This window comes from Manis pentadactyla, chromosome 14 (genome assembly GCF_030020395.1).
Source record: "Manis pentadactyla isolate mManPen7 chromosome 14, mManPen7.hap1, whole genome shotgun sequence".
Lineage (NCBI taxonomy): Eukaryota > Metazoa > Chordata > Mammalia > Pholidota > Manidae > Manis > Manis pentadactyla.
The window spans coordinates 68,950,811-68,970,172 of NC_080032.1; the positions used below are offsets into that span (position 1 = coordinate 68,950,811).

General features: G+C 40.8%; 1 protein-coding gene across 11 annotated transcripts in view; it reads right to left on the reverse strand.

The window, feature by feature from the left end:
• STYK1 (serine/threonine/tyrosine kinase 1) overlaps positions 1-19,362 on the reverse strand; it is a 38,831-nt gene that overhangs the window by 10,387 nt on the left and 9,082 nt on the right. For 4 of the 11 annotated variants that reach the window (XM_057491506.1, XM_036909863.2, XM_036909868.2 and 1 more), the window contains exons 4-10: positions 14,751-14,809; positions 6,349-6,567; positions 5,355-5,473; positions 3,719-3,777; positions 2,901-3,054; positions 2,318-2,452; positions 366-632 (exon numbers count right to left, since the gene is read on the reverse strand). In XM_057491506.1, coding sequence (XP_057347489.1) covers positions 366-632; positions 2,318-2,452; positions 2,901-2,964 — 466 coding nt within the window. In that variant the 5' untranslated portion in view covers positions 2,965-3,054; positions 3,719-3,777; positions 5,355-5,473; positions 6,349-6,567; positions 14,751-14,809. Of the gene's footprint in view, positions 1-365; positions 633-2,317; positions 2,453-2,561; positions 2,705-2,900; positions 3,055-3,718; positions 3,778-5,354; positions 5,554-6,348; positions 6,568-9,887; positions 11,011-14,750; positions 14,810-19,362 lie in introns of those variants that run through there. The other 7 variants (XM_057491510.1, XM_036909878.2, XM_057491507.1 and 4 more) reach the window with 7 other exon arrangements.

Genomic DNA, 19,362 nt, shown 5'->3' on the forward strand with positions numbered 1-19,362 from the left:
GTTTTATGGGTCCACCATTACTGGCCCATATCATGAATATCAGCAAGAAAAAAGAAACACAGTACCAGGAAAGATACCACCTAGCGAAGAAAAATGCAGAGACCACCTCAGAAACTCATCTAAGTAATATCCAATATGGAAAAATCAGCTCTCACAGCCTCTGTAGGCAAGGCTGACCTAGGGAAAGACCCCAGGAACACTGGTCTCAAGTTTTCACTTTCTACTCTCTTCTTATTCTGCACACAGTTGTGATCACAACTATCTGTTGATTAACATCTAATGTCTGCAAAGCCTTCTAGCAGTCACGGTGAGGGGCTCATGGCAGAACAGTAAAAAGGGGAAGGGAAGTCTGACACTTCTTTTACCTTTTAAAGCCTTGAGGACAACACTCTTGGGCTTAGCAGGGTCCCCAGTATACATGCTGGTTCGATAGATGGCCCCACCAGTACCACTGTAGATCTGCTCCAGAGCTTCAGAGAGTTGCTCCCGGGGCACCTGCAGCGTGGCCAGGGTGTGTGTGGTTGCTCGCAGGAGGCTTTCCACTGACGTTTCTGTAAGTGGCACAAACACACTTCCTCCGTGTCCCACTGCATCCCAGTTTAGGCCCCTAGACGGAGGCACGGCGGCAATGCCTGGAACAAAAAGATGACACCAATCATCTTCCCCCATCCTAGGGATTCCAGGAGAGAAGAGCCAGGAACGAACTGCCAGGGAAGTTCCTTTAGCAACTTTCTCTCTGGCCAATGGGGGGATACCTTCTAAAGCTTCTCTATGAACCAGCATCGACACCGACCTTACAGAACTTTTACAATAATCCCATTACTTCTAAGACAACTCAAGGCGGACCTCTGGATAATGACACTCTGTCTGTCTTCCTCAGGATGACAGTACAGCATAAGTGTTAGGTAGGAAAACAGGTATGAGTGGGGTGGAGAGAGAATAAGGCCAGTAAAGCCCACTAGAAGGGACTCAAAGAGTTAGCCAGTTAAAACTAGACAGCCAGAAAAGACTCACAGAGTTAATGAGTTCATCAGTTGAAGCTCCAAAGGCCAGGAGTAACTTGGAATGTCCAAATATTCCCCAGATAAAGAAAAGTATCTGAGCATAGCCCATGTCTTCCTTGTGTCAGTTAGATCATGCCATTGTAAGGTTCACTTTGGCCTGCTAAAAGACCCAGCTTATACTTTAACTTAACCTATATGCGTTTCTTTTTTCAAGATTTTAGACTGAACACATAGAAAGCCAGGCTTGCCATTTACTAAGATAGGGAAGACTACTGGGGTAGGACATTTCAGGATGGAATTTCAGGAACTTCAGGAACTTGAGGTGTGTATTAGGTCCAACCCAAAAAGTCAGTGGTTTAACATGAGAATCTGGAGTTCAAGGGGGACGATAATCAGAAGAGAGAAAGTATTTGAAACTGTAACACTAAAATGAGAACATTTAGAAACTGACAATAGAATTAAAAGAAAAAATGCACGTTTTAAAAGGAGAAAGTGCAAAATTGTTCCAAATGCTTTTAACAGGTCAGTAAGAGGAGGCTGACTCAACATAGCTGTCACTGGTGATCTTGGAAAAAGCTGTTCTGGTGGAGTGGCAGGGATAAAAGCCTTATTCTAGCATGTCCGAAAGGGAATGTGACAAGAAGGAGCGAGAGTACGTTTAGACAACTTTTTTGAGTTGTTCTGTAAGAGTGAATTTTAAGGGAATTGGGATAAAATTTAGAGAGGGGTTGGGGATCAGCCACTACAGAGTTTCCAATCACTGTCAGGATCTTTTTGTCCTATTTTCTACTCTCAGTTTCATGAATGGGCTGATTCTCTTTCATTGTATGCTCCGTGGAACTCCAGAACACTAGGTCGTCTCCTACCTAATACTTCAAAGACTCTTGTGCAGGCGGCCCCTTTTCATCATATATTCCAGGGGCACAGAGCAAGGATGGGGTGTATTAGAGAGTAAGATGTCATCCTTCAAGGCTTGTAATGAAGCCGTGGACTTGACTCACTAGGTCTTCCTCCCCAGTGCTCAGACACTCATATGGCCAAAGACCTGATAGTGTAATAGGACAAAGAAGCCAGAACAGGTCACATGAGGCCTCCCTTGCCTACTCTTGTTTCAACTAACACAAGCATATATTGAGCTTCTTCTCATGACTTCCTAGAAGAGCTCACTCCCCTTCAGTCCCACAGGAGGGGATGCACACCTCCTCTCCCATTGCAGGGACAGACCTCCGAACTAGTGGCCACAGAGGCATGGTCTTATTTTCTGCAATCTTCATCTTCCCTGAGGCTCTGTCCCACCACAGTCTGAGCTTTACCTTGGGGTCCGGGGGACTGTCGTTGGGCCCTTTGTCCCCTGATAAAAAGCCACAGGATGACTGCGAGAAGGATGAGGAAGATGCCAACCAGCATGGCTGGGATGATGATGATTTCATATTGCTGCTCCCGGATAACTGGAGATATAGATGAGGCAGGACATCAGGGAGGAAGAAAAGAGACTGATGAGGCCTGCCCTGGTATCCACACAGCCTCCCCTACCTGCCAGTCCTCAGCTCATTGTACTTGATACGATCATCTCTTCCCTCTTCCCCTGTACTTCCAGGCAGTGGAAGTACTGTTGGGAGCAACTCTCTAATCAGAAACCCCAACGTCGCTGTTTCTTAGCCCATCACATGTGCTCTGTGCCTCTTCTCTCATTTTTCCTGCTGAAATGAAGGATGCAGCATCTGGGTCTTGGATTGGCATTTGCCCCCTACAAAGACAGTGGTCTCTAGTGCCTATTCTTTAATCAACAGTCTTCTTTTCTACTAGAAATCAAACTCATCCTTCTAGAATCTGTCTAGACCTTAGTCTCCATTATCCTAAAATCAAAAGATAGTCATCTATGGAATCTGTACTTACTACACAACTTGTCACTGAGACTGCATTCCAGGAGCATCCGGGTCATGCCCCTCTCATCTCCCATTGCCACACAGTTGTCCTCGTCTATGTTTGACCCACAGAGAATGCACAGCACGGCAGAGAAGAATTCCCAAGGATGAAGCCAGTCTGAAGTCTTAAAAAAAGAAATGAAATAGAGCACACACAGAATTTTAAAACACCTCTACAGATCAGTAGTTATTAAGTACATGGCTACCTGGAACTCTCTGAGCCAACCACTCATCTCCATATATCATCCATTCATCTCCATCCAAATCCTAAACATCAGGTATATTCAGGCAGGAAGAGCTTAATTTTTTCTAGCATTTTTCTCATTTCTATTATACAGCAAGTACATCCCTGATCTGGTCTCATCCTTTCATGCCATTGTTTCTCAAATTATTTTAAAGGCTCCCCTCCTACCCCAAACTCCTGCTCCAATGTTCAAGTTCATGTTCAAAGCACATGTCTGAGCAATTGTGGTCTGTGGGTTATACGAGAAGGATTTACCTCCCTTATAATCCTTTAGCAGCTCTAATTTTTCTTTTGTTGTGTATCACTGTTAAACAAAACATTTAATTTCATTTATACACAAATTAATTCAGGCAATGAATAAATAGTTGGCAGATTTCAAGAGAGAGATGAGCTATGTACTTGCTTTCTTCTTGAGTCATCCCCCACTGTATTCTTACAACCAGTGAACAGACATTTATCAATAAAAACTATTTAATTCTGCAGCTTTCCAAGCTCCAAAAAGCTTTCCCTTCCCATCACGTATAGAGAGAGACACTCATTCTTACCAGTACATAGATTAAAGGGAGTGTTAGAACCAAGCCATCTTCTTTTTCTCTGTCTCTCTCTTAAACAAAAAGAAAATATATTCATAAGAGTCAAAAATTTTCAATGTAAAATTATTTCTCCCTTCCCATCCTTCTCCATTTATCAGTTCCCAATCCCCCCACCCCTCAAGTAGACTATAGTTACTATTTACTTGTTTACCTAGCCAGAGATCCTTCATGTGTATCACTTTTAATTATGTGACATCAGCATATATTTGAAATTACACCTCCCAAAACCCGGTTCTTTCTCTCTGAAAAGAACTGCTGATTACCACTCTTCCATATAACGTTTAATTCCAAAACATTTAATTTAAAATATCTGCAAACTTTATTTTGCCCTTGAAAGTAGAGTCTCCCCTGGTTCTTATGATCAGCAAAACCTATTCTATAATTAATTTTGATTGATCTGAAACAAAATATGGCGATCATCCAATGTCTAGGTAATCCTGAATATGTGATCACCTTTTGTGGTGATTTGATGACAACGTAAATATTTTAAAGTCAGAATTGTAGCATATATGATATTATACTGTGCATTGATGGCATTGGCCATATTATGTTGCCTTCTGTTAAATTACATGGTGTGCTTTATTACTGATACTAATAACCACATGCTACTTATTGAGACAGAGTCTCTTAGTTCCTGAAAGACACAAGTTAAGAAACCTCTTGACTCCAGCCTCACCCCCTTTTTGCTCTTCCTGGAGCTGCGCGAGCTTGTGTGGGCGCGGGGATGAGAGTTAAACAATTCCCTTGCGACTCTTAGAAGAGAGGCAGGTGGTATGTGGTTGGCTGACAGAAGCCCAAGCAAACAGAGGAGTATTCAGAAGGAGGAAAACTGCAGAAAGGAAAGGGAAATTCTTATCTGTGGGTTTGTATCAATGAAGCCAATGGATACTAAGACAGCAAAGTCCATCTCAACGAGTTTATAAGCCTAAAGCAAGGAGAAAGGGAGCTGAGACTTTCCGCAATTCCACAAGAGCACGTGGAAGGGAAAGCATTCCTAGAAGGGAAAGGAGCAGAGAGCCTTGAGAGGGTGGCATGAAGGACATAATGGAACATAAAACATTAGTTCAGCCAGGAGGATTCCAAACCTATATGAAAATTTCTCTCAGTCTTATTTTCCCTTCCTCTTAATTCCTTTTCAGTGCATTATCAGATGTAATTATTTTCATTCAAGGAGCAGCCAGTTTAGCAGGTTTGACTCTCTGGGGAGGAGGTTCTGTGAGCATAATCTATCTTAGCAAAGTGCAAGAGGGAGAAAGGGTCAGTCAGCAGCCAGCTCAAACCTGTGAGCTCTGCCCAGAAACCAAACTACACACCCACTGATACATACGGAAGGAGGAAATGTAAAGCCCTGTGAGCACATGTACCCCCACACAGACCTTCTTGTGGTGGACCCAGCTTAACTGCAGGCGCATGGCCAAACCCATGCCTACACCCAATGACTCAAACCCGTGTTTATACCCTCCTGTCTGGAGATCACCCGTATTACAGAACACAACGTCATCACTTGGGTACATATGACCTCCTACTGCATTTCCTGAACAAAGTTCATTTGTGTGTAGATAATTTAAAGAGGCTAGGTTATTAGCACCTCGTAGCCCAAAGAAATTGGACGCTGGAGCAAGGAAATAAAATAAATGGTGAGGCCCACTCAATAAATTGCTTTCCAGATGTTCGTACAATAAGTTCTCTCCAATTATTCCAGTTTGGCTAGAGGCATATGGAAACATCAAATCAGTCTAGAATTGTTTTTTGTTTTGTTTTGTTTTTTTCTTTTAACTCTGTCACTATGTTTTAAGTTTTGTTTTTTTAATAATTGATAACATTAAGTTCTTGATTTGAGGACTGGTTTTCTTTACCTAGCTACATGGAACAGACGGGCTTCTTATTTGATATGATTTGTTTATATAAAGTGGAAACCAAAGGCAGAGACATTAATCACTTGAGAAAATGCTCATCACTTAAAATCTAATGCAATACCAAAGGTAATATACTCATATAAAGCTTTTTTGCACAAAGATACACTGAAAAGATGTACCACTGAGAAAGATGAGACACTGCGCCCGTATAAACATGGGAAGTGACATCTCATAAGGTTCTCTAGAATCTTGGGACTTGTGATTGTTATTTGTTGTTTAAATAGAAATAAACAAGAAATTAAGTTTCTCTTAATCCATTCTTTGAAATAAGACCCTGTTGAGATAAGGTAAACATCTTCAGTTTTTCAAGGGGTTGTTTGATTGGTTGGTTGGTTGGTTGATTGATGAAAGAGCTCAGAGAACTCCCTGTGGCATGAGCCTGCCTGAGCCGCTACAGGCTTTCCGTACTTGCACATGGAATTCTCTTCAACCTCCTGGTTGCTTCCTGACAACTCCAAGAATGAGTGAATATCAAAACATAGATATAGTAGTCACATTCATGTATAGCAACTTAACATTTATTTTTATACCTTTAGCTTTAGAATTGTTAAGGTATACACAGCAGGCATAGCCACCTATCCATGGACGCCTACACAGGAAACCACATCAAAGCACTTATGTCAGAAGATGATCAGACTCACTCGCGACAGTTCCTCTCCACCTCACCTTTCTCCCTGCAGTTAATAGGCAGTCACCACATAACTTTGCTCTCCCACTGTGTCAAGCTGAGAAAAGGCACGGCTTGATGCCAGAGCCATCTAGGACGACTCTTCCTAAGGGTTAGGTTCTAACCCATCTTACTATTAGAAGGAAGTTCCAGACCAACATTTCTGTGCATTCTGACCAATACTCTCATCCCCTTCAATTATATACAGAGTTTTCTCACTGTGTTAAGAAACAAAAAAAGTATGTTGGTTACTGCTGCTTCTCTTAACTGGACTGTAAAATCCTTCAGTAGGTAAAACCCAGTTCTTTCCTTAGTGTCCTGCAGGCCACTGGAATCAGGAGTCTAGTGAAGTTGTGAAATTGTTTATTCTGATAACTTTATTTAACAGTTGGAAAGTATATATAAAGCTTACCCATGGTTTAGGCTCTCCAGATGGTTTAGGCATACTGACATCTACAGTGTCAAATCTGTTCAGACAGGGCTGTAATGAAAACAATGCTATTGCCTCACTGTGGTTATCATTCCCTGTTTTTCTCTCTTCTCCGTTGCTTCTGACTTTCCATTAGCATATTAAAAAGTTTAGCTTCCCTCTTGAGTTGAGACCCTAGAGGGGGAAACAGCACAACGAGAGAGAAATGGGGAGTGAAGTCCACCCCCAAATCTTTGCAAGACTATAGTCTGGAGACAAGAGAAGTTAATGATTATAACTAGAATTGAACTAGGTATTACTGTTAATTCTCCAAATTCTTACACATCCCCGCAATCTCTGCACACAAAGACAGTTCTATTTGCAAGAATAATGCAGCTCTTACTAGTGACAGTTCTGTTGGGTTAGCACAATTTAGTCTCCTAGACATAATCATCTAGTTATCCATGAGTATTCAGAAGAAACTTCTTACCAAAATACATCTACAAACCGACCTTTAAAAATTAGATCCATTCTCCTGTACTGTGTCTGCCGTTGTGCTGTAAGAAATCCCTTGATTGACTTCTGTATAATACCTGGTCCCATTCTCATAGGATGAGATTAAATCTGGTGTGCCAGCCTCACCCTCAGCTTTAGCACTGGCACATCAACACAAGCGGATCTGGCAGTGTGTTCTTTTCATGTAGACAAGTGACTCACCTACCCAGGAGGATGCCACACTGGACGAAGGGAGTTATTAATGGCCCTGGGCTATGGCAGAGGACTCAAAGACTTAAAGCAAGGAGGGTGAAATAGAAGGAGCTAGCAGCCCCCCCAGCTAAGGTGGTCTGCCTTCTCACTCAATCACACAGTCTTCTCTTTGCCTCCCCTTCATCCTTATACTTGAGCTGTCTAGCAAAAATCAACAACAAACAAACAAACTCATTTAACAGAATGAACATGTTAACTTGGAAACGAGATAGAACTCGGAAACTGCGCAGATCTAGAGGATGCCAGAATTATCTACCTCCAACAATCTGAAAAGCAAGCCGTCCTTCCTGTGTTCAGTCCCACTAAAACAATGCACCAGGTATTTGTTCAGCACTTTTGCACAAAGAAAAAAGCTGAGGTTTAGAGAGTTGAGTTCTGAGTTAGAAATGTCCAGTAAATGGCAGAGGAAGGTTTCATACCCAATACTCCTTAAACTACTTTCCTACCTGCATGTACTTGTCACTCAAATGGATAAGAAGAATAGTGTCAAGAAGGAATTCCAAAGAATCATGGAAACTGGAATGCTGAAACCAAAGTGCACCAACAAATAAGACAGCCCCTAATTTGGAAAATGCAGGGAGTAAATCTGCCCGTGTTCTCTCTAAGGTCTTATGGAGCACAGACAAATGTCCTCTGTCTTCAAAATGTATTCTGAAAATAAAGGTAGAATGAGACATTTTTTCCAGTACTCACCAGATTATGGAATCTTGGGTCATTTTCTTTGCTCATTTTCCTGGATGTGACCCCAGTCCTATTGCTACTTTCTTTTTTTTTTTTTTTTAATTTGGAGGGAAAGGGTCTAGTGTCCAGGGCTAGCAATCTTTCACTGAGGGTTAGGGTCAGGAAGGGGCCAGGATCCCCAGCAGATAGGATACCAGTCTCAGAATTAGGATCATTAGGATTGATGGCCACACAGCACCCCAGGCTCCACCCTTCTGCTGAAGCACACTTGTGAGAGGGCAAAGAGTAAATGGTGAAGCCCCCTGGACTGGTGACCCTCCAAGTCCAGGGAATTAGACCACTGCCTATAACGTGCCCTATGCTTACAGGTCTCTCCCAGCCTGACTGAGGCAGAGAGGAGGCAGGTTACACAGAGGGAACCCCTTGTCCTCCGCTCTTCTTAGATTTTGAGGGCTTGTGATTGTTCTGATCCTACCCCAACCCCCACTTCTTAGAAATCCAGGGCTTGAAATGCACTTTGAAATGGTAGAAAGAGTCCTGAGCCTGTTTAAACAAAGGTCTTCTAACAATAAGACTGAGTGTTATCAGGCTTTTCTTGCTTTTTTTCCCACTTGTCTGCAGGGATTCCTGAAACACATATGATATTCAGTAGAGATGAGGAAGCCCAATTTGTATTAGTGATTGCAAAACAGGTAAGAAATACAGTGCTCATGAACACTACAAGCAGCATCAGATTTTAAGTATGATTCCATAGATGAACACAACTTATTTTCTTTGAGGTGTGTGAAATAAAGTGAAATTTTGTGATTTCCCGCAGTGGTCCCGCAGGCAAAGGGCTGTGCAAGCTGCAGAGGCCCAAGTCAGCCAGGTCAGCTCCAGTGGTGCTGTGAAGATGCCCTGCAGCCCTTCTGGCCTATGTCACAAGACCCACAGACCCCTCACCCCTCACTCCTGACCAGAGGCGATCCAGCCTGGAATGCTCAAAAGAAGACAAACCAGTCTGATTCTCATGTCCTTCAGGAGAAGAATTAGCCAGCCTGATTGCCACCTTCTCTCACACATAGACAACATCAGAATATTCCTTGTCTGTTCCTTTAGACACTTACGTTACATAACCTCTTTAGATTGACATAACCTCTTCCCTGCACCCATCCCCGTTGTGAAAAAAAAAAAAGGTATTTAAGATGTTCCCAAACAAAGGGGCTTTGGAGCAATTTACCAGAACATACTGATGGGCTGCTCCAGGGCCACAGTCCTCAGGAAGACACTGAATAAACGTTTTATTAAATGCAACAATCATGTTGATTTCAGTTGACAGGTGTTATACAGATTTAACACTTTTTTAATTATAGTTGTCATTCTGTTTTTCATTTTCCCTTGAGGTGCTCTACAAATTCAAGGCCTTTTCTTTTTATTGTAACTATCATTCTATTTTTCCTGCTTCTGTTTCCTTAACCCCTCCATCTACCACATTCAAACTTCAAGAGCCCAGAAATAATATACCTTAAATGAGATGTTCTCCCACTGATTATTTTCTCTTCTTGGGATTACCAATGAATGAGAATTTCCCCAGCCCAGAATAAGAGTTATGAATAAGAGAGAAAAGCCCAAAACACACTACCACCACCCGGCTCCAAGCCCAGCATTGCCTCTGATCTATCCGGGTCTCCTTTCTCCTACCTGATTAACACACCAGGAGATGCCTGCACGTGCCTGGGGCTTCTTTCAAACACCTGGTTCCTACTGCTGACAGGCACATTGCATTTCCATGGATGGGTCCCCCTCTTTGATCGGCTTTTCCTTCTAAGGGGGTACTCCTGGTACTTTAAAAAATCTTTTGGCAGTTTCCCCCCATTCGTGAGATCTGTTTCGTTTGGCTACTCCTCCAGTCTATTCCAGCATCTTGCCTTCTGGCAGAGGAGGTCCCTGGCTGAGCAGGATAGAAGGAAGAAGTCTGCGAAAGATTACAGGAACAGACACACACACACACACACACACACACACACACACACACACACACACACACACTTTCTCATTCTCTGATAAATGAGCCCCAGACACAGGCAGAGAGACGGATGGACAGGAGATTTCGCAATGAGGAAGTCAGCTCAGTTGCCGTTTGCCTCAGTGATGTGTCACTCTGGGTGTGTCCCTAAACGATTCTCCACAGAGAAGGTAATTCCAGGTAAACAATAACAAGCCCCTGGCAAGATGAAAAAGACACCTCTGGGAATGCATAACATCCAGGAGCAAACAGCAGATTCCTTCCTTAGGAGGAGGTCAGCAGGTTCAGAGCTGGGCAGTCTGGGAGTTGGGGAAGGAGAGTCAGCCCTGACCTGGTGCTGTGATAACAGAATCAGAGGTCTGAAATTCTCGTCCTGGGAGGTGATTCATCAAACATCCACAGGCATATCACCTGACCTCGCCATTCCTTCTCTTCCCACTGTAGGGACCAGGACACCTGTTCCTTTCGTGAGGGCAGTGAGGACATAGTGCAGCAGGAAATGAATCACATCAGAAAAGGGGCAGGCCATCCAGCAAGTCCCCTCAATCAGTTATTCCACCTTCCCCTTCTCAGATCCTGAAGGCTTCCTGTGACCTGCATCTTCCTCCCCACGTCATGGCCATCCCAGAATCTCACAGGCTTTTATTCCTATCTCAATGTTGCCTGTAATTTCCTCTGGGCTGGTGGGAATAAAGGAGCTTTGGGGCCAGCTTGTATTTGAATCTCAGCTGCAGCATTCACCGTGAGTGTGCATCAGTTATTCTAACTTTCTGAGCCTCTGTTTTTCCATCTGTAAAGTGGAGATAATAATATCAGCCTCCCAAGTCTGTTGAACATGAAATGGGACCGTTTCTGTAAACTACCTCACCTCCCAAACTCACCAGGTTGGGAGGAAGTCACATGGCTGCACCAATCAGGTAAGTATATATCACAGAATATAACAAACACAAAATCTTTTATCAAAGTACGATATTTGTGGATCTAAGTATACTTAGTCTTGTGTGTGAAGGAAGGGGTTAAAATATTCATAAAGTTAATGTGGGTTTAAAACTTTTCATATATCAACTAGGTGTGGTGTGACAGCCTGAGTATTACACCTGCTTGGAGGTCTCTGAATATGACAGTCAACTGAGGGAAGGAGATTTAAACAAGATGTACCAAGGAGCACAAAGCTGTGAATTAAGGTTCACAGAATGCTAAATGGTGATATATTAATTAACTAGTTAATTAACTAACTTTCGGTCCCTAAATTTCTCCTTCAAGCTGGTTCCATGGGTCCTACCTAACTGCTGGCTGAATTTTCTCCCAGGTCCTAAACCAACCTTGAAGGAGGCAGCGAGGAGATGAATGGTTTTAGCTCCCTTCTCTCTGTTCTTCTCACCACATGAGCTGCCATGAGAAGACACAGTCTTGCTCCATTTTCACAAGGTGTGTGTGTTGTTCATGTTCAGTGTCCAAGTACTGTCAGATCTGCAACCCTATCCCCCCGGTCTTGTGGGTGGACAATGTCTCATGTCCTCTCTGCCTACATCAATCTTTTCTCATGTGATGAGAACTCTGCTCTGTACTCTGGCTACTGAGGTCCTGCTATGAATGAAAAGAACCCCCCGGTAAACACCCCTGCTGCCTAGTGCCTGAATACCAGCCATCACTCATCCCTTCTCTACTATATCTACCCACAAACCCTGGCCCTCTCGCCTTTGTTCTGCTCACAACACTAAAATCCAAGAGGCTTCTGCTTGCCTACCTTTGGTTCTGTAATTGAACTGTCCACCTGTACCGAGCGTTCTGCCTCTACAACCTAGCTAGCTTATCCCAAATCACTTGCTCAGAGAACTGGCCCTAAAGCTGGCATACAGGATGCAAAAGGAAAAAGCCGCTGGCGGATACAGGCAAAATGGAGACATGACACTCAAGGTCATAGAAAGAGCAGCTGTAGGGCAGAGGCACAGCCAGAGAGCGGGTGGGTTCAGGAAATAAATCGAAGGTGAGGATAGGGAGAAAAAATGTGTTTAGGTAGCTTTTCTAAGATGTTTAACTATGAATGAGAGGACTAAGGTGAGTCCAGGGAGGTCTTGCAGAGTTGATTTGTCTGAACACTTAGGGCTCCAAGATAAGGAAGGGACTGAGTGATATCTCAACATGTAGGAATTTCTCATTCTAAAAACAAAACAAAGCAAAGTTTGGGGGAGAGGGCTGAGTTCTACACCTGAGTATATCACAAAGCCTAACACACATGTATACACACACATATACATACACACATTTACACACACAATGACACTGAAACACAGAGAGATTAATATAACACGTGAATATCCCAGAAATAAAATACATATTTAATCTAAAGAAGTCAACATGAAACAAAATAAGCAGATTCTCAGACTTGGCTGTACATTAGAATCCTTTAGGGAGCTTTGAAAAAAAAAACCAATGCTGGGGCTCACCCCTCATTCTGGAAGAGATGAAGACAATTATGATTGCCATAGATTATAATTTCACCTTGAAAAAGGCAATGCTTTCCAGGAGATACTAAACTATAGGGTTGAGAACTACTGAGATTGATCATGCATGGTATAGATTATGAATGATAAACATATTATGGATTTCTCAGTTGGCAAAAATAATTTAGATCCTTGCTTCATCCATATGTAAAAATAAATTTTAGTTGGAAAAATGACTATATATTTTAAGAAACAAAAAAATAATGGTATAAGTTATATTACAGTGATAAGAACTTGTTAAGTTTAAAAGAAAGGATTCCTTCCAATAGAAAAAAAAATCACAATGGAAAGCTCAACCAATCTATGAATAAAAACACAGATATTTGTACTAAATGAGAAAATTTCTAAGATGTCAATAAATAAATGGTCGTGGAAAGTGCAAAACAAAAGAAAACCAATTCACAAACCAAAATGTTTAACAAATGTGGAAGCAAGGTGTAGTAAGATTAAAGATGTCCAATTTAATTGCAGTCATTAAATAATACACATTAAAATTAAAACAAGGCAAATTTTCTTTTTGCCTATCCATTTAAGAAAAACATTGAAAGAGAGAATTTCTCGAAAGAGCCCTGTGAAAAAGGCCCACTCTTACACCTTCACAGGAAATCTAAATTTTTACATTTATGGAAACAAATATACCAATCTGTAAATAAAGATTCAAGGGCATTCACAATTTTGACCCAGTAATTTCATTCCCAGGAGTCAATCATAAAAGGGTTTTTTTAAATGGAAGCTGTTTCTGAACACACATACACATTTTATTGTGCTATTATTTATCTCTTTTGAAACAGAAAGATGCATTTGTTTTAAAATAATCCTACTAATTGGAAAAGTAGAAGTGAGTGGAGATCTAAATGGAACAAGATTGGCCATGTGTTGAAAATTGTTGGATTTGGGCGATTAGCACATGGGTAGTCATCCTACCTTCCTATTTTTTCAGCTTTTGTATATTTGAAACATCTGCAATAAAAAATTTAAGAACAAAAATAAGCTTAAATTTTCATCAAGAAGTGTGTGATGGTTAATTTTATGTGTCAACTTGACTAGGCCATAGTACCAAGATATTTGGTCAAACATTATTCTAGATGTTTCTGTGAAGGAATTTAAAAATGAGATTAACATTAAAGCCAGTGAACACTGAATAAAACAGATTCCTCTCCAGAATAAGGCTGCCCCTTCATTCAATCAATTGAAGGTCTTAATGAGAATTTTTAAAAAGACTGACCTCTCCAGAAGAAGAGGAATTTTCTGTCAGCAAATTACAAACTTTGGACTCAAACTCAACTCTTCCCTGGGTCTCCTGCCAGCTGGCCTACTCTGAAGATTTTGGACTTGCCAAGCATCCACACATTCCTTAAAATAAATCTCTGTAGATGACAGATGATAGAGAGATAGGCAGACAGATAGATGTACATATCTACACATCTTGTTAGTTCTATTGCTCTGAAGAACCCTAACTAATACAAAGAGGGCAACCAAATTACATTAGCTGTATAATGTAATACTGTAATATAGTGATTTTATTTTCACTAAAATTTTTAATAATCGGGGAATATATTATGTTATAAATAAAGTGGTGAAAGCAGATTTAAAAATATGAATAAAGAGAGAAAGAACACAACTGTATAGCTTAGGGGAAAAAACACCTATTCATGAGAAACCCAGGAAAGAACCCTTAGAATGTTACAATGGTGACTGAAAGAATGATTTTTTTCCCCTCTACTGTTTATTTTCCAGGTTGTCTGAATTAAGCCTTAATTATTTTATAATAAGAAAATGGAAGGAGGAAAGCCTGGAAGACAGAAAAACTTGAAAGCAGAAATACAAAAAGAAGAAAATTGGCTGAGGGTGACAGAGAAGACCAAAGGGAGAAAATCTTATTAGAGAGCTAGTGATCAGAATGCACGACGAACTAGAATCACTAACTCAAAACTTGTGGTTTCAAAGAGGGGCCTGGTGGCCTAACATTACGGGGAGGACCTGGGGTTTAACAAGCCGTTGCTCGTTTCTTGCTTCAGGCATTATCTTTCCTACCTGGGAGAGCACCAAGTTGGAACTGCCAGGGTCAAGGCTGATATGTCATCTCCATCAAACTATGGGATAGTAAAATGAACACAGGGTCAGCATCAGAGATGTGGGATGGATTTATCTCGGCCTTGTAAAGCCTTGATTTTCTAATCTATACACTGAGATAGTCATGACCACTTAGAGGAATCTAGTGAGAATTAATAAGACTGTAAACGTGTTCTTCCACTGTAGTAGTTACAAGTGCCTCTTCTAGCAAGAGTTCATTTGTGTAACATAATTACTTTCAGACCAAGGATTCCAATTTAGTGTTCCTGAGTATTACCTTCTCCTTGAACTTCTCCAGTTTTGATTACGACCATCCCACCACAATGGTCTCAAGAGTGTGGCTTTCCTTCAAAGCCTGTACACAGGTACAGTATGATCAAAGGGCTAAGAGATTTGCTAAACGTTAAAAGAGAATAGTTGGAAAACAAATTCAGTAAGCAAAAAAACGCAGAACCAGTATGTGTACGTGGATGCGGACATGGCGGGGTTGGGGGCAGGGTGGGGTGTGGGTGTGTATTTTCCTAAGTAGGAGCTTGCAATTTTACTATAGCCTACTTTTTATCTGAATATAGCCACACAGAAGCCCAACAGCAAGCCCCTCCTCAGCCATCTGCCATCTTCCTTTACTCCCTGCTCTGAACTGGTACCCAGGAGAAAGGTCAGTTTTCCAACACTTCTTTCCTTATGGTCCTTTATATCTTCCATGAAAAAAGCCAGTGAGGCATATTCCTAGGCTTCAGCTCACTTCCAATTTTTGTTACAAGTTTCAGAAGCATAGCCCAGCGCATTTCTGAGATCCATTAACTTGGTTTTGTTACTGATCGCCTGTGTACGCTTGAGGAAATCACTTAATCTCTCCCAAACCTGTTTTTTCATCTACGACTGTCTAACTCAAGGTCATTGTAAGAATTAAATGATACTTACAACAATGTCTACCACATATTGTAAAGAGCAGCTGTTATTAATTTTTCCTATGATAATTATAGGAATAAAAATAACTCTATAATAATTACTATTATCATTATTAAAATTATGACGTCTTCAAATGATCTCTCCTTTTGGATAAGACCTTTATTCTACGCAGCACTGATATCCTAATACCATAAGTGGAATACCCCTGTTTCTGTAGATCAACACAGGGGCAAGGGAATTATTTCCTGAGATCTAAGTTTAGCATATACTTCAAATAAATCTCACCTAGGCTTCTAGTATGATTTTCTCACTATCCTTCTGGAAAGCATTCGCTTTTTATAATCTTACATTTTCAACTGTCTTGTTATATTTTGCTAAATTGCTTCATAGTTTTTGAATTTAAAATATCATATGCTTACAATAAAAGTGAAGGTGGCTGATTTTAGACTTCATTCCATGGGCTAACTCTCAAAATATAAGCCCGTGTGGTTCCTCCTGAGGAGTTTTGTAAGTCTCAATGCCCAGGACCCATCAATTAAGTCCAAATCAGACTCTCCGGGAATGGGAACCTGGTACAGGAATTTGTTTAAAGCTCCAGATGTTAATTCCAATAAGCAGTCAAGTTTGGGAACTCAGCCTTAATCCTCTTTATTGTCCTTCTTAATTAATATAGAGGAAATACATCAGCTCTAATTTAAAAGGTAAGGTTCTAAATTGGCAGCCATGTTTTAATATTCTCTCTCTCTCTCTCTCTGTCATATTGGGCAAGTTTCATCACTTCTTTGGGTTTTAATTCCTAATCTGTAAAATAATGGCTCAGAATCCTTACACTACCTAATAAGAGGCACTCTGATGGGAAAATGAGAAAATATATGAAAGGAGTTAAAAGTTTTAGAATAAAAGTATTTCAGAGGCAGAATTATCATGTTCCTCTCCACCCCAGCCACGTGCCCACTGCTATCTCTTCTGAAGTATCTCTGCCTCCCGCAGTTAAAGAACCAGTGTGTGTACGTGGATGCGGACATGGTGGGGTTGGGAGCAGGGTGAGGTGTGGGCATGGTGGTCATGAGTGATGGCATGAGGTCATTTGATTCCTACGCTGTTTTGTCATTCAGAAATTATGCATAAAAAGGAGTTTACTCTTTTTCTCTTAATTTCTAAGACTAAGATAGTAAATGGTTCCTGAAAATAATCTTTCTTAAGATTTCAAAGAAACAGATAAAGAGAAAAAAGGTGACTAAGAAGAGAGAGATGGTAAACGATTTGGGGACCTGTTAAGCTGTTGCTAAGGCTTTGATATTTCAGAGAATTTCGAGCCACCTCTACTCATTGCCCTGTCATTTGTTGATCAGACTTTTTGTCCTCTCAGTTATCACGACTAATAATTTTTAGGGCTACAAAGGTTAAGGCATCAGAAGACAGGTGATACTTTGGGGAATAATCTAAGATCAGATGAAATTTAAATAATGTTATTTCTATACCACTGTGGACTCCAGAATAATGAGGCATTAACCTTCACTTTGGCTTCAGCAGCCTTCTCCCTTGGAATTCATCATATTTTCCGCACCTACATGATTTCTCAATAGAAAGTTCCAGAAGAAATGTACAACTAAAGGGAAGGATCCTCTCCTAATAAAGGCAAAGGAGTCATGTGATCTCAGTGGTGGCATGAGGTCAGCAGCTTCGTGTGACCTTAGCAGATCATTTAACATCTCTTTATCAGATGGTTATCTGTAAAACATCATGAAATTTATAAAGAGTAAAAGTACAAGGCATTGAAATTACTAACTGACATCCAATGAGGAGTATCTAAGAAAGCAGAACTATGATGAAGCCAAGAATATATAAAATAAAATGTATTTACATAGGAGAAGAGAATTCAGAAGTGTAAAACCAGACAACAGTTTTTCTATCTCCCTTTAAGTAAAGTATTTAATAGCTTATATCATTCCCTCAAAATGGGTATGTAATCTGGTCCATCTAGTAGAATCTATACTTGCTGTATGTGGACAGAAAAAGTGAGATCTACAGAAAAATCCAGAATTGTAAGCACACCCCTACAAAGGTGCAGAAAACAGTTTAAAGCAAAGAGATGTGAATGTTGCTCGAAACACCTGCCACCTTCCTGGCTTCTTGATTTGTCCTGGGAATAAAGATGTAGCAGTGACATGAACTTTAACGATCTTGGTTTAAAGTTAATCTTTGTTTAAGAGCCCTGTTTGATCTTACTTTCTGAAATGAGAGAGAGAACAAGAACCCAGTAAACACAGGACGGAACAAAATTCTGAGTTTAGTGTTTAAATTCCAAAGGAAAACCCTAAACATTTTTGCCTAATCTTTATTTCAATTGAACAATTGAAACTTCATTTCAATTTAATAGATAATTGAACAATTAATATATTAAATACTGCTCATCATCTCTTGGTCTCATTTTCTCTTCTGTGTGTCTCCCTAACAAATTTTTGGACTTTTTCCCAGGATCCAGGTATGGTTAAATTTAGTTATTTTATCCTGGACCTACATGATCTCTCCCTCCTTTTCCACTAAATGCAGTCTCTTTCCACAAGTCAGCGTGGATCAGAGTTCAGACAATAAACCAGGGAAGCAATTAGCTTTGTACTCTGCCCTGCTGTGCTCCTCCTTAACTGACATTTATGCTCAGCACAGCTTCCTTGATAGTGGTTTTTGCTTCTCATTATTGCCTAGTATGTTTTATGGTGTATGGTTAAAATGACAAACATTTATAGAGTGCTCACCAGGTGTAAGGCTCTGTTCCAAGCACTTTCCATAGAGATAAAGAAACTGGGTCATAGAAGGGTGAACTAACTCTCTCCAGATAACACAGCTAGCAAGCTGGGATTTAGAGCTCCAACCAGGCCATGCGTCTTTAGAACCTGTGTTCTTACATTCTATTATACTCTTCCCTAGTAAATTCTTGAAAACCTGTTGTTTCTTTGCAAAATTAGAATTGCCTTAAATATTGCTTTTGATTTTTTGATTGAAGTATAATTCACATACCATAAAATTCACCCTTTTAAGGTGCACAATTCAGTGTTTTTTAGAATATTCTCAGAGTCGTACAACCATCACTGCTGTCTAACTTTAGAATATTTTTATCATCTCCCAAAAGTAACCAGTACCAATAGCAGTCATTGCCCAATGCCCACTCCCCTGCCCCCCAGCCCCTGGCAATCACTAATCTTTTTTTGTCTATGGATTTGCCTATTTTGGACATTTCATATAAATTGAATCACACAATTTGTGGTCTTTGTGTAAGATTTCTTTCACTTAGCATGTTTTTAAGGTTCATTCAGAACCAGTAGGAGATAGAGATAAATGATGAGATAGACAGAGATAGAGATAGAGATGACAGAGATGGAGATGGAGATGGACATGAGCTACAGAGAGAGAAAGAGAGATGAGATGAGACTTATTACAGGAATTGTCTCATGAAGTTTTAGAGCCCAAGAAGTCCCACAACCTGCCATCTGTAAACTGGGGAACCAGGAATGCCAATGGTATAATTCAGTCTGAGACTGAAGGCCTGAGGAATGGGGGCCACTGGTACAAGTCCAAGAGTCTAAAGGCCAGAGAACCAGGAGCTTCAATGTCACAGGGCAGGAAAAGATGGACATCCCAGTTAAGAAAAGAGAGAGAATTT